The sequence below is a fragment of the Drosophila persimilis genome, unplaced genomic scaffold (genome assembly GCF_003286085.1).
Source record: "Drosophila persimilis strain 14011-0111.01,24,50 unplaced genomic scaffold, DperRS2 tig00001145-arrow-arrow-pilon, whole genome shotgun sequence".
NCBI lineage: Eukaryota > Metazoa > Arthropoda > Insecta > Diptera > Drosophilidae > Drosophila > Drosophila persimilis.
In genome coordinates, this window is record NW_020825426.1 from 70,976 (window position 1) to 83,487 (window position 12,512).

General features: G+C 39.9%; 3 protein-coding genes across 6 annotated transcripts in view; 1 reads left to right on the plus strand and 2 right to left on the minus strand.

Annotated features, from left to right (window-relative positions):
* LOC6601787 lies at nt 1-714 on the minus strand. The gene is made up of 2 exons (XM_002026803.2): nt 430-714; nt 1-370 (listed from the first exon to the last, which is right to left on the minus strand). The coding sequence occupies exons 1-2, from the start codon at nt 694-696 to the stop codon at nt 50-52; spliced, it is 588 nt and encodes a 195-aa protein (XP_002026839.1). The 5' UTR covers nt 697-714; the 3' UTR covers nt 1-49.
* A 4,178-nt stretch (nt 715-4,892) lies between these two features.
* LOC6601788 lies at nt 4,893-5,379 on the plus strand. Its single transcript, XM_026994031.1, has one exon. The coding sequence runs from the start codon at nt 4,893-4,895 to the stop codon at nt 5,349-5,351; it is 459 nt and encodes a 152-aa protein (XP_026849832.1). The 3' UTR covers nt 5,352-5,379.
* Nucleotides 5,380-10,733: 5,354 nt separating this feature from the next.
* Nucleotides 10,734-12,512, minus strand: part of LOC6601789 (frequenin-1) — a 35,511-nt gene continuing 33,732 nt past the window's right edge. For all 4 annotated transcript variants that reach the window (XM_002026805.2, XM_026994034.1, XM_026994035.1 and 1 more), the window contains 4 exons: nt 12,205-12,294; nt 11,844-11,922; nt 11,688-11,776; nt 10,734-11,623 (listed from right to left, as the gene is read on the minus strand). In XM_002026805.2, the coding sequence (XP_002026841.1) occupies nt 11,456-11,623; nt 11,688-11,776; nt 11,844-11,922; nt 12,205-12,294 (426 nt within the window). In that variant the 3' untranslated portion in view covers nt 10,734-11,455. The remainder of the gene's footprint in view (nt 11,624-11,687; nt 11,777-11,843; nt 11,923-12,204; nt 12,295-12,512) is intronic.

Here is a 12,512-nt window from a genome sequence, read left to right on the forward strand (position 1 = left end):
TCTCGCTTATGGCTATGGCTATGGCCAGGACTGTACTCGCAGAAGAGCCCTACCACGGGCGCCACACCACCAGTCGCTGTTGCACCAGCTCTGCCAGCTGCCGCTGGCGCTGTCGCTTCCGCTCAAAGATCTGGTGGCGTATCTTCAGCAGGATGCTGTCACGTGGCGCCGTGGACGCAGTACTCCTAGCTGTGGCTGTGGAAGGTAAGTGGGCATGATGCAGCTGCTCGATTAGATCCATCTCTATGACTTGGCCTGGCGATGAGAGTTCCACCTGCTCCCGTTCCCCTTCTCGCTCTTGTTCGTGTTCCCGAACTTTCACATGATCCGCTGGTAGTTCGCTATCGTATTTCAGCTTGAAGCTTTGGCGCTGCACCAGAATAAGCCGTTTAGCACACAACCAGGTAAGTTTCTCGGGGGCTTCCTTACCTTTTTGCGTGCCGCATTCTCGGCCAGGAAGCGGCAGAGCTGCTGCAACTGCTGCTCGGAAAGCTCTTCCTTGTCGTGATCCCTCTCCTGGCTCCGAACTTGTTCTGGCTCTGGCTCCAGGTGGTTCTCAAGTTGGCGCTGCTGCTGGCGTTGCTTAATGGCCGCCTGCACCTTACACCTGGTGGCCGTGCTCAGGCTAAGGTCCATGGTAAGACCCCGGTGCTGCTGCTCACGTTGCTGCTTAAGAATCTTATAGATGACGCCCATTGAGGTTCCGGTGCGCCTGCACTGCTTTTGTTCTCAGGGTTCAAACGCGACGAGCTCCTGCACAAAGACTGTCCAAAAATACGCGCATACTCCTCGTCTTATATGAGTGCTCTCTCCCTCAATTGATCACTCGCTCTCACTGCGTGCAGGCCAGAGAGTGAGAGGTCTTTTTTGAGAGAATGAATTCCAAAATCGAAAGATTAAAAATAAAACATAACAGGCATCCATATATTTGTGTGTGTCGCACATTGCGCGCCAAACTTCAAGTCTGCTTTATGAGACATTGCTCAAGTGGAGTTCTATTTCTGCTCTCATTACAATGCCTTTTAGCAACACATGTGGCAACCTCAACAGCAGCAGCACTACTGGCCCCAAAAATAGACTTCTTCTCTCACACAGCTGCAATACTTTCGTTGCACCGACTCCTCGCATGTGGCCGACTCTCAGTCAAAGTCCCATATCCATCTTTATCTCCATTTCCATGTGCATGTCCATTCCCAAATCTTAATACAAATTCTCGGCCCCAGCATTCAACATCCAGAAACCGTATGTTTTGGCACCTGCTTCCCTTTTAAAGGGTAGGTCGGGCTCCTGACTAACTGAACCTGTTTTTTTTCTAAGATACATATTGCAGGAGCGTTTTGTAAATTGGAATGCTTGCATCTTGCTTCGGCTTCAAAGAAATTGGTCACAGGTATTCCTTTAGAAAGAAATCTTGTCTGTTTCCGAATGTCTACACATATATCTTTTATATTCCCACCTTCCATTTCTACAAGTACTTCATCTGCTCAGTAGAGTACCAAAGATTCGACTACCTAAATGTCCAGATGAGGAACAAAAGCAGCGTCGCATCCAGCGTCATAATCATAGTGCCGAAAGATAGGACTGGGAACGAAATAGTTATAAATAGCTCCTGGGAAAAAACACTTTGCAGCACAGATACAGTATAGCAGAGTCTGTGTCATGGCATGCACTTGAACTCTGCATTCATATGTCGAATGTGCAACGCGACTCGTTTCATGTCCCTGCTTGCCCTTGCTGCGCTGCTGTCTCGTACTCGTATTATCACATGCCTCAAATGGCTGTTTTCTATGTCGTCTCCTCTGTGTTGTTGCTGTTTTTTTTTTTTTAATTTCAAGATGTTTCGGAGTGCACTTAAAGTGCGTTACAATTTTTGTCTATATTTGGCTGCTTGGGAATATCTCGCAGACTACACAAGAGAAGAGAAAGCATTTATGTAGAGAGCACCGGTTTTTATGATGTAAGTCATTGCCAGCAACCCCTTATCCTCAACTGATACATATACATACATATGTTTAATGAGCAATTTTATAGACGTTTCAGCCACAGTCATTTTCCACAGAACTAGGGCCTGGAAATGGTCCATATCGCACAGCTTAAGGAACAGTGAAACCAAATTACATAAAAAACGGCAAGTAAAAGGGAACATTTCTGGAGACTTCTCGTGAGATTTATGTTGTAATGAGAATAAAAATGTTTCTTTAAAAATATAAAGTGATTTTTAGGACATTTTGACCTTCTTTTTTCTATATTTGATACAGGTTTTCGAATATGTACTTTGCAAAAGACAAAGCTGATTCTGGTGTTAGGTTTCTACAATTATCTGTAATAGATTTACTTTTTGGTTTGGCATTTTTGATTTCAGAGTTTTTACATCACTGTGGGGCCACAAAATTTCGGCCAGAAAAGCAGCCCCGGCGCTACGTTGCCAGCTTCAAGCATCAAATTTGCGTGCGTGCAATTTCTTTCGCCTGTCTCCATCTCGAAATCGCTACCCTCCGTCCTCTGAAGTGCAACGGGCTTTGGATTTCATCTGTATAAAGCTCTTATATCTATGTGTGCCATTAATAGAGGATAACCGATTAAAACGTCTGTTAAAAATGTAATTTTAATATTTATTTTTGACATGAAAACCGAACATCGAACCCTTACTTCACTTCATTCCAAAGCAGAGGTCAGGTCAGTTTCACTCGGCTCCTTGTATATCGCCCGCCCATGCGGAAAACTATTGATATAACAATTAGTTGCGTTGTTATCCTGGACAAAACATTTCCCACAATTTCCACGCGAGATCTATACGAGAACTGTTCGTGGAACCAGCTCCAACTCCGCCGAAACGAAGGGAACCAAAAAATTGCAAGTCCCGATCCCTTTATAGGGTAATGACAAAATTTTCTTCTCCCTATCCATATTCCAACTCCCACACCTCTTCTACTCCAGTTCTTCCTAGCAGCTAGTCGATACTAGATGATACTTCTCCATACTGCTTGCACCTCACTTCGACCCGTATTGTATGTATTATTAATCTATTTTGAGACTAGACCCGCACCTCATTCTTTACTTTCAGAAATAATACAACCTAAATCTGCCTATATGGCAGAGCTGTAGGTTCAATCTAGAGTCCTGGGGCAGAGCCATTGAGCCCTAGCTAGAGCGAACTGCTTCCTTATTTCGGCACCTGCAAATGTTACATACAACATAATGCATGGTACTCAACGCCCAACGCGTTGTTATGCGCGAAAAGCTGATTATTTCGCCCTGCTACTCGGTGGGAGAACCATTCCGCGTCGATGAACGCGTTATTTCTCACGCTCCCAGTCCACGGATCAGATTGAAAAAGTTTGAGGGGAGCCCTGACAAGTTGTCTGCATCATTGTTAATAAGCTTCGTGTGTTTTGGTGGAGACGTAATGACTCTATAGACCTTATAGAGATCTTCATGCTCATGGCGATCTGTATCTGTAGAGTGCTGACAGTTGCTGTTATTCTTACCCTCTATGAAAAAAAATGGTATTCGGAATTGAAGCTCAATTAATATTTCGGGTTCTATCAACAGCTATTTGTTTATTTTCCAAGCTCAAACTCTTTCTAAGAATCACATTCATTCAAGAATGAAGCTCATCTGAACTGGTTGTCTCATCGAAAATAGAATGTAGTAGATCGAATGGCATAAGCGAGAGACGAGACTGTTTTTTTTCTATTCTTTCTTGATAGAGCGCAGCCTTGGCAACTCCATTCTCTCTAACGCATTTCTTATTCTTCAGCAATTTCAAAGTTCGCAGGGTCTGTCATCGAATGCTGAAGCTCCTTATTAGGGTATTTAGACATTATAATTTGCGCACGAGCAAAACTGCAAAGTAAGGGGGGCTCACAACATGTGTTTTCCGAATTACCCATGCCGCATACCCCTGTTTCAGCCCCAGTCCATATTCACAGTCATGTGTGGCGTTTAAAAGCCGCCACAAAGATCGGGCGAGAGGCAAGAGAGGCTTGCGTGCAACATGGACCGATCGTGGGAAGCTCCCGGAAGGCTTGCCGCAATCTCGAAAAGCCATTTAAAAAATAAAGCCACTACTGAAAGATCAACCAAGACAGAATCCGAGACTCAGCGGCGCAGTTCCGATTCAATGGAGATTGACATCGCGGAAAATCCGGGAACTCCAAAAAAGGCGTTGTAGCTACATGGAGTGTTTCTTTAAATAACGTATGTACCTACATACTTATCAAAAATTCTACGCAATTCTATAGTACGTAACAGAGTACCCTCTGTCAGGTGAGACCAGCCACATTCCCCGTTGTCGCCATTGGATAAACAGGATGGCGACAGTCATTTCGGTGGATTTTGACTTGGAAATGGAGCCCCATAGCCACCTGTTGCGAGGTGAGCTGTGTGCAGTTTCTAATAGCATACAAAGCTAATGGTGAACGTGAAAAGATCGTGGCTCGACGGCGTATCAGCTAAGCCGGTCTCCGGGGGGATAGATAGGGTGACCCTTTCACCCCTTCCTTTTCGCCGCTGAACGAGCATAGAAAAAATTGACACGATCTGGACGGCCATCCATGTCTCTGCCACTTGAAAAAGCCCCCAGATCCCCTATCCCTGGTCCACTCTCTCAAGTCTAATAAACAAAACTTTGCCTGGCATCGGCAGTTTTTACACACTTCCATAAGACGGTCTGTTTTTTCGATCATCTTTGCACAGACCTATATATTTTTTGCTTATTTTTATTGGAACAGTGTGTCATCCAGCTATAATAGAAAGATATTCTGAGTATAAGATACTGCTGACAATATTCCTATAGCTGAAAAAGGAATGGAACGATCGATCTGCAAGGGTATTAAAAACTCCGGCCTCCGAGGTTAGCCTTCTTTTCTTGTTATTTTTGTCAATGGAGAATGCAGCCTCGTCTGCCGTCGGAGTGGCTATCAGAAATTGGAGCTGATTTGAGCGAAAAACGCTGCTCTGCTTCTGCTACTGCCAGTGCCACTGCTGCTACGGCGACCTGGGCTCTGACAGTCAGTCTGTGTAAAAACGGCGTGCAATTCGGAGCCAAGAGCACGGCAGCCCTTGCGAAGTCCACGTATATTCCAAACGAGATGAAGCGCAACCAGATTTTCAGAGGTGGCTACGTAGAGCAGGGCTTGTCACGCTCTTCTGAGTACCGCAAGGTGATGAAGCCGCTGCTAGAGCGCAAGCGTCGTGCGCGCATCAACAACTCCCTGGACGAGCTAAAGATTATTATTTCGGATCTAGCTCACATGGTAGGTAGCCTTGGTTCTAGGTCCCAGCCTAGGTGTAAGGATCCTAGTCTAGAACAGTCCCAGCTGACCATTCTCCATTCTTCAACTGCGTAGGAGACCACAGGGCTGAATAAGCTGGAGAAGGCTGACATCCTGGAGCTGGCCGTGCACCTTTTGCAGGAACAACGCGCATGCAGCTCCTCGCAACTTTCTGGCCCGGTGGCCCATCAGCAGCGACTGGAGGCGGAGTCGTACTGGGGTGGCTTCCGTCAGTGCGCCGTGCAGGTGTCCAGCTTCCTGCAGCACCACGACAAGGCACTCAGCGACCAGTTCAATGAGTTCCTGCAGCAGATCCTACCGGCCAAGCCAGCCCCTGAGCCGTACCTCTGGAGACCATGGTAAAAGTCCTGGTAGAACACCAAAAATTACAATAAAAACAAAAACAAAAAAGGGAGCTCAGGTTGTGGATATCTGTTGTGAATTTCGGTATCTCCCCAATTTAAGCGCTAATATACTTAGGTTAGGCTAGGACTTTTTGTTCAAGGATGGATGATATTTCGATCCGATGGATAAGCAAAGAAAACTTACTCTAAAAATGTTTTTTGCTTTCGGTTTTTCTTATTGCAAAAATTCAAAAACTCTTTTTTATATGTGTAAAATTGTGTGAGGAAACGTTTGTTGTATCAATGAGAATCCGAATGAATTGCTGGAAAACTTTTGTTGCTTCAATTAGTCTTCAATTAGAATTGATTTCATCGGTATTAAATATCTAACGCTTTTCGCATTTGCATGCTAAATTGTGTATTTCTTATGGTGAATATAATGCCCACAAAGGCTGCTTTTGCAGTTATAAATAATTCATAATCAGTAATCATAAGCGTTACCATTAACCGTTAACAGAATGTTGTATCGATAATGTTGATACACATCTACATACATATGTGTGCAAGTAGCTTACATATACCCAAACTAAAATATATATATGTATATGCAGTAATTAAAAAAAAAAAACATTTTCTCGATTTTACTCTTTGATTATACTTGCTTATACTGCTATACTGCTTGATTATTATTTTTGTGTTCCTAATGGAGGAGTTTCTTAGGTTCTAGATTTTTGATTTTTCCTATTTTGATGGAGTTATTAAACCCTCTATACATATCTTATACATATTTACAATTGTTCACAATAATTTCGAGTTCGATTTTGAATTTCGAAGTCGAGTGTAAGAAGCGCGAAAATTGATTGTTGTTGCAGTTTGTTTTCATTTTGTTCTTCGTTTGTTTCTCCACGAAATTGATTTTTATATATTTGTCGTCAATATATATAAGATTATAATTGTATATGTAAAGATATCGTTTTCTGCACTTTACCGATTCTCCTTTTGGAGATTTTTCAGTGTGTATAACATAAGACCATAGAAAAACGCATGCAAACTTGTGTGTGAACTGCTCAGCATTTCATATTGAAATCTTTTTCAACAATAAATATAAAAAAAAAGAAACTACTTTGCAAATTTCACAAGTCAAATACAAATAAGTGATCCAAATTACCTATTTATATATGTAAATACATATATATCAGTGTTGCGCTTATTTGTATGGGCGAAAAAAAAATTATAAATGTATCAAAATCAAAGGTTTTAGAGCCAAAAAATTGTCCTTATGGCAGAAAACTATAAAATATAAAGAGCCCGATTCGACAACATTTAGAGGTGCCGACTTGAGGTCAAAGTGGAGAAATATCATAGTTGGCTAATGGTTCCTATGGCAGCTATACTATATATCGCTCTGATGGGATTGCATTTTTTGTGTGATTTAGGATATTAAAATATAATCAAGCTCGCAAAATTTCAGCTCGGTTTGTTAATATTTAAGCCAACAATAAATAAGTAATATCCAGCTTTTGAGACTACACGTGTAGAGTATTACTATTAGTATAATTAGTATTGCCACCCTCGTCTATCCAAAATACTTTCGAAATGGGAATAAATGAAAAAATCAAGAGTTATCTCAAATTTGTTTGGGATCGGCTGAGAAAGGTCATTATTTCCGAATACCTGGACCAATGCACCACGCACGTTGGATGTCTAAGGCGATTTATACCTTTAAAATAAATATTTTTAGAGGGGAGCTTGAGTTGATAACTCGAGAAGGAAAATATTAGCGCGACATATCTCTTTTTAGTGAGTTTTCATATACATTTTTGTTTTCAGTCAACATAAGCTGTTCAAGCTCCAAAACTGGAATTTCAATTTATATGCGAAATGTAAAACTAAAAGGATTTAGTCGGAAAATGGCAAACGTCGTTTTAAAAAAGACCTGCATCCATTTGTGGTATTTATCTGATGAAAATATCGCACTTGCATTGTTTGGCGATAAAGTTAAATTCATGGAAAAACGAGAAATTATAAAGCAAATTGCTGACAATTTGTGTTGACGATGATGGTGTCGAAACTTCGGCAAAACTCCTAATTTTAAAAGAAAAACAAAGACTCTATCGGATTTTGTGACACCTAATTTTGTTAAATTTTTTGATCGGTTTAATATTTTGAAAGGTTTGTTTATTGTTAGCTGAAGATCATTCAGAATGGCATTGGAAGGAGGATTTAAAAAATATTGAAACACTTAAAAGTGCTGTTAAACTTATGCAAGGCTATAACCAAATACTAACCAAACGAGGAGGAACGTTGTGAGTTGCTTCTGCGCCCGCAACTCTACATTTATACGCAATACATAGTCAGTATGTCTGCATTGAGCGACAAAGAGTGCAAGCGGGAGAAACAGAAAACGTGTCTGACCGTGTCGTCGGGCGCTGAGTAGCTACTGCATATTGGTTTGTTCCTCTTGGCTATAAAAATAATCCGACTTGATCCAGATTCGGCAATCTGGTAGATATGGTCATTCTTTCTGATTGTGCGCTTTTAGTCTTCTCGTATCTTAAATATTGTGGATGCCACAGGGGGTGGGGCGAAGTTTTGAAATACACTTGTAACAGTGAGATACAAATTTTGGCTGCTCTAGCTCTAATAGTCTTTGCGATTTGTGGATGATACAGATTTTCGTCCTTTGCGGGGGCGGAGAGGGGTGGGGCGAAATTTTGAAATACACGTGTGCTGGTTCGATATCACAGGAGTGTGAATACCAAATTTGCTTGCTCTAGCTCTTATGGTCTCTGAGATCTAGGCGCTCACTTTTAGCAATTGGCAAAGCCAAGAGACAGCGAGAAAGAATGAAATTGTTCTCTCATTATGGGTATAACAATAATAAATTAAAGTCATTCTATACTATTTTGCGTTTTTGGTTTTCTTGTATCTTTGAAATTGTGGATGCCATAGATTTTCGTCTTTTGTGGGGGCGGAAGGAGGCGGGGCGATGTTTTGAAATACACTTGCAACAGTGACATTTTGCAAAAGTCTCGATACAAAATGTCGTTGCTCTAGCTCTTATAGTCTTTGAGCACTGGGCGCTCATAGGGACTGACAAAAGGACAAACAGACATGGCTCAATCGACTCGGCTATTGATGCTGATCACGAATATACATATATACTTCATGGGGTCATAATCGCTTCTTTCTGGACGTTACACACATTCATTTTCACCACAAGTCTAATATATGTATGTACCCCATACTCATTTTGAGTATCGGGTATAAAAAGAAGATGAGTTACAGATGTTACTAAACGTCACAAAAGAATATGCTAGTCAATATTCATTGAAAATTTTTAAATTTAATAATAATTTAATTTTAAAATTTTAAATCACAAAAAAAAATGCAATCCGATCAGAGCGATAAATAGTATAGCTGCCATAGCTATCGGCCAAATATTTTATTTTTAAACTTTGATCTCAAGTCGGCACATCAAGATGTTATCGAATATCAGACTAAAAATGTTTAATTTATTGTTTTATACGAAAAGAAACCTTATTAGACCCTGAAACCTTTGAATATTACACTTTTGTAAAGAGGCGCAGCCCTAATATACATGTATATATGTTTGTGTGTATATAAATATAAATATTTGATTGTTTGCATGTGTGTTAATATTGATATACATATTTATAAATATATCTTTCCATAAACTCGTATTAAGTAATCTAAATTGGCTTTCATCTTGATATACATATTTATGTACAACAACTACTCTAGGTGCATATGTTCTGTGGTTCAGGCAAACCAAAAGTATTCTGGTAGACTAACAAACATCAGAATCAGATTCGGAATTAGAGATGCGATGACATTATCTAGTGACTGTTCAAATTTTAAACCTCGTTGGCAAAGAAAAGTCATGGTATTTCCACAAAAAAATCTGAAGTTTTTATCCAATTTAATAAGATTCCTACAAGCCAATAGTATTACATAGATAAATGCTGATGATACGATAGTTAGATAGAAAATTTTAGGAGGGAAATAATAAGACTTTAATAAATTTAGGGCAAGTTGCAGTATTAATCAAAGTACATTTTTTTTACATTTGTGGTTTTTATTACGATCTAGAGCTGAACCACATATAAAATATAAATTATTTTAGCATGGCGATTAGGGGCCCCATCTTACGGCAGAAGGGGAAGCAAAATTAACTCCAACAGTAGATTGAATAATGACCAAAAATAAAAAAAAGGAGCGATATATAAAAAGACACAGTTAGAGTGTCGATGATTCAGACGATAGTTTAGTAAGTAAGCCATTAGTTAGGCTTGCCACTTTATAGGATGCAGGATATTGCAAGCTCTCTGTTCAAAGTTCAAACTGATATTCTTGTTTATTATTGTTTATCTGTTTAGGCATGCGGGAATACGTATGGAAAACTACTCTTGTTAAAATGTTTGTTTCTACCCTGGTATGGGGTGGGGGGCTGTGGCTGACCTAGTAATGATCATATATGAGATGCAATGGTGGAAAGGAAGCTGGATGAAGCTGGAATGGTGAGCAGACGCAGAACCACACCCACTTAAGACATGGCATACCGCATGCAGAAGCAAAAGTACGACTATTCATATATCTTTTATATGTATATGATCTAGATCTTAATATAGCTAGTGTACTTGGTTAAAAAGAGAGTAATTAGGTATGCGTGTGGGTATTTATTTTTGATTATCAACACTTTCGATTATCAACAGTTAGTAGCTAGCTATGCTGAGCTCTTGCGCCACAAAAATGCGGAAAACACAACAAAAATAATAATGGATAAGAAACTGGAGCAAGAGAAAGAGCAAGCGTCTAGACCAGTAGCATGTGAGATACATATATTAGAGTATATGCATTGCGTCTAGGCCAGTAGCATATGAGTTACATATATTCGAGTATATGAATATGTATGTATTTGTATTTTTAAAACTATGTATAAGCATATACTAAATATATTGAGAAGCGTGTATTGATTGCATGTAAATCAGAAATAGCTGTCGTCAAAAGAGTTCTCTCTCTCTCTCTCGCTTTGATTTATAATTATTTTCAAATAACGATCCATCTTAACGATTAGATAGCCATCGGTTGGTTTTCGATACTTATGCGATATATTACTAAATCAATTTGAAGAATTTTTCTTTGTTATTCGAATTTTTTTGGCAAGCATTTCAATAAAAATGACTTGGATAAGATTAAGAGCATATTTTTATACACAAATATTTATCTATAGAAGGGTGAACTCGCTCTCAACCCCTATTTATTTTTACGTTTGTATATGTATTTAATATGAATTATTTTTTTAAATAGCGTTTCATTTGACATAAATTGGTGTTCTTTTGTTTCTAGTTTTTTCCTTGGTAAATTTTAAAATTTTGTTTTTTCTTAACAGTTTCTGGTTTTTGATGACTGCAATATTTATCCATACTATACATATACATATATCCTTTCTCATGTTAATTAATATTCATATTCTATAAGTTGAAAGTCGAGATTTTTTAATATTTCTTCTGGATCTTTCTTGAGTGACTGTGTGGGTGGGCGGGTTTATGTGTGTGCGTGTGTGCGAGGGGAGAAGGAAAATTGGTAAAAAATATGAGGGTGTGTGAGTATTCTCAATCGACTCCAATCAAGGTCCAAACACATTGCTGTAGTTTTTGCTGTGGATCTGAGGGATTGCGTGGGGTTCGTTGCCTCAAATCATTGATCCTTGGAATCAGCTCCTTCCACTGCTCCCCACTGCGATTCCGCCTCAGCTTCCACTCCTACTCTGGACCACCCCAAAAAATCTCAAGGCAACTAAATTTCTTGCGGTTAATCACCACCTAAACTTAACGCCTGGACTATACGTGGATCAGCTTTACTTCCCTCTCGGAACTCTTCGAGAGTAAGGCGGTCGTCATGGTTCTTGTCCATCTGATCGAAGATCTTGTCCACCCGCTTCTGTGGCGTATTCTCGTCCTCCGTCTGCGGCTGCTGGCCCTGAAATCAAGTGATTAATGTGGATTCACTTATCGGAGAGGAGAGTGCAAGCGAAAAAACTTACGACCATCTGGTAGATGGCATCCACAATATTGTACATCTCCTCGCGCGTTATGTAACCATCGTTGTCAACATCATAGAGACGGAAGGCCCCTGAAAAGGGAGTTCATTATCATTATGGCAGACTAAATGGGGTTTGAATGCAATCAAATGTACTTACAATGCAGCTTCTCATCTAAATTTCCGCGTGATGTTATGGACAAGGCCCGTATGAACTCCTCAAACTCGATGGCCCCATCCTGCAGATACAAATACAAGCACAAAATATAATTAAATGGCTCTGGATACGGCTACAGATTGTTGCTGAACGCTGAGATGAGTGCAAAGCTTTTGGTCCACAAAAAGGTCTTTATAGTTTGGAGCTATAAGTTTAACTTCGATGGATCAGTCTAGCTTAAACAATAAAAATTTTATAGGACATATATACATAGACAAAAGAAAAACAGTAGAATACACGACCATTGGTGCACGTTTAAGATATTTTAAGTGTATATCTCGGCAGTCCTAAGCTCAATACTTACGTTATTCTCATCGAATACACGAAATACCAAAGAAGCAAATTTACTGGGGTCACCATCGGGGAAAAACTGCTTATAGATTTTGATGAAGCCCTAAGGAAAATAACAACAGATACAGAAGAGAGAGAGACAGATAAATGGTAGTACGTGTTAGATAAGGTAAATACATATTTGCTGCTGGCCCCATAGACAACTGCAGTCGAGTGGGTTCGGTAACACACATAAAATAGCACTATAGAAAACATTTCTAAAGTTCTTTAGCTAAGAAATGAATGATGGGTGTGTGGGTGACTGGTGGATAACTGAATGAC

Excerpts from the sequence above, each read along its gene's own strand:
- LOC6601787 (XM_002026803.2), bottom strand. The coding sequence starts at position 696 with ATGGGCGTCATCTATAAGATTCTTAAGCAGCAACGTGAGCAGCAGCAC. Across the intron at positions 371-429 it reads AGAATGCGGCACGCAAAAAG|CGCCAAAGCTTCAAGCTGAA; the intron begins GTAAGGAAGCCC and ends ATTCTGGTGCAG.
- LOC6601788 (XM_026994031.1), top strand. The coding sequence starts at position 4,893 with ATGCAGCCTCGTCTGCCGTCGGAGTGGCTATCAGAAATTGGAGCTGAT.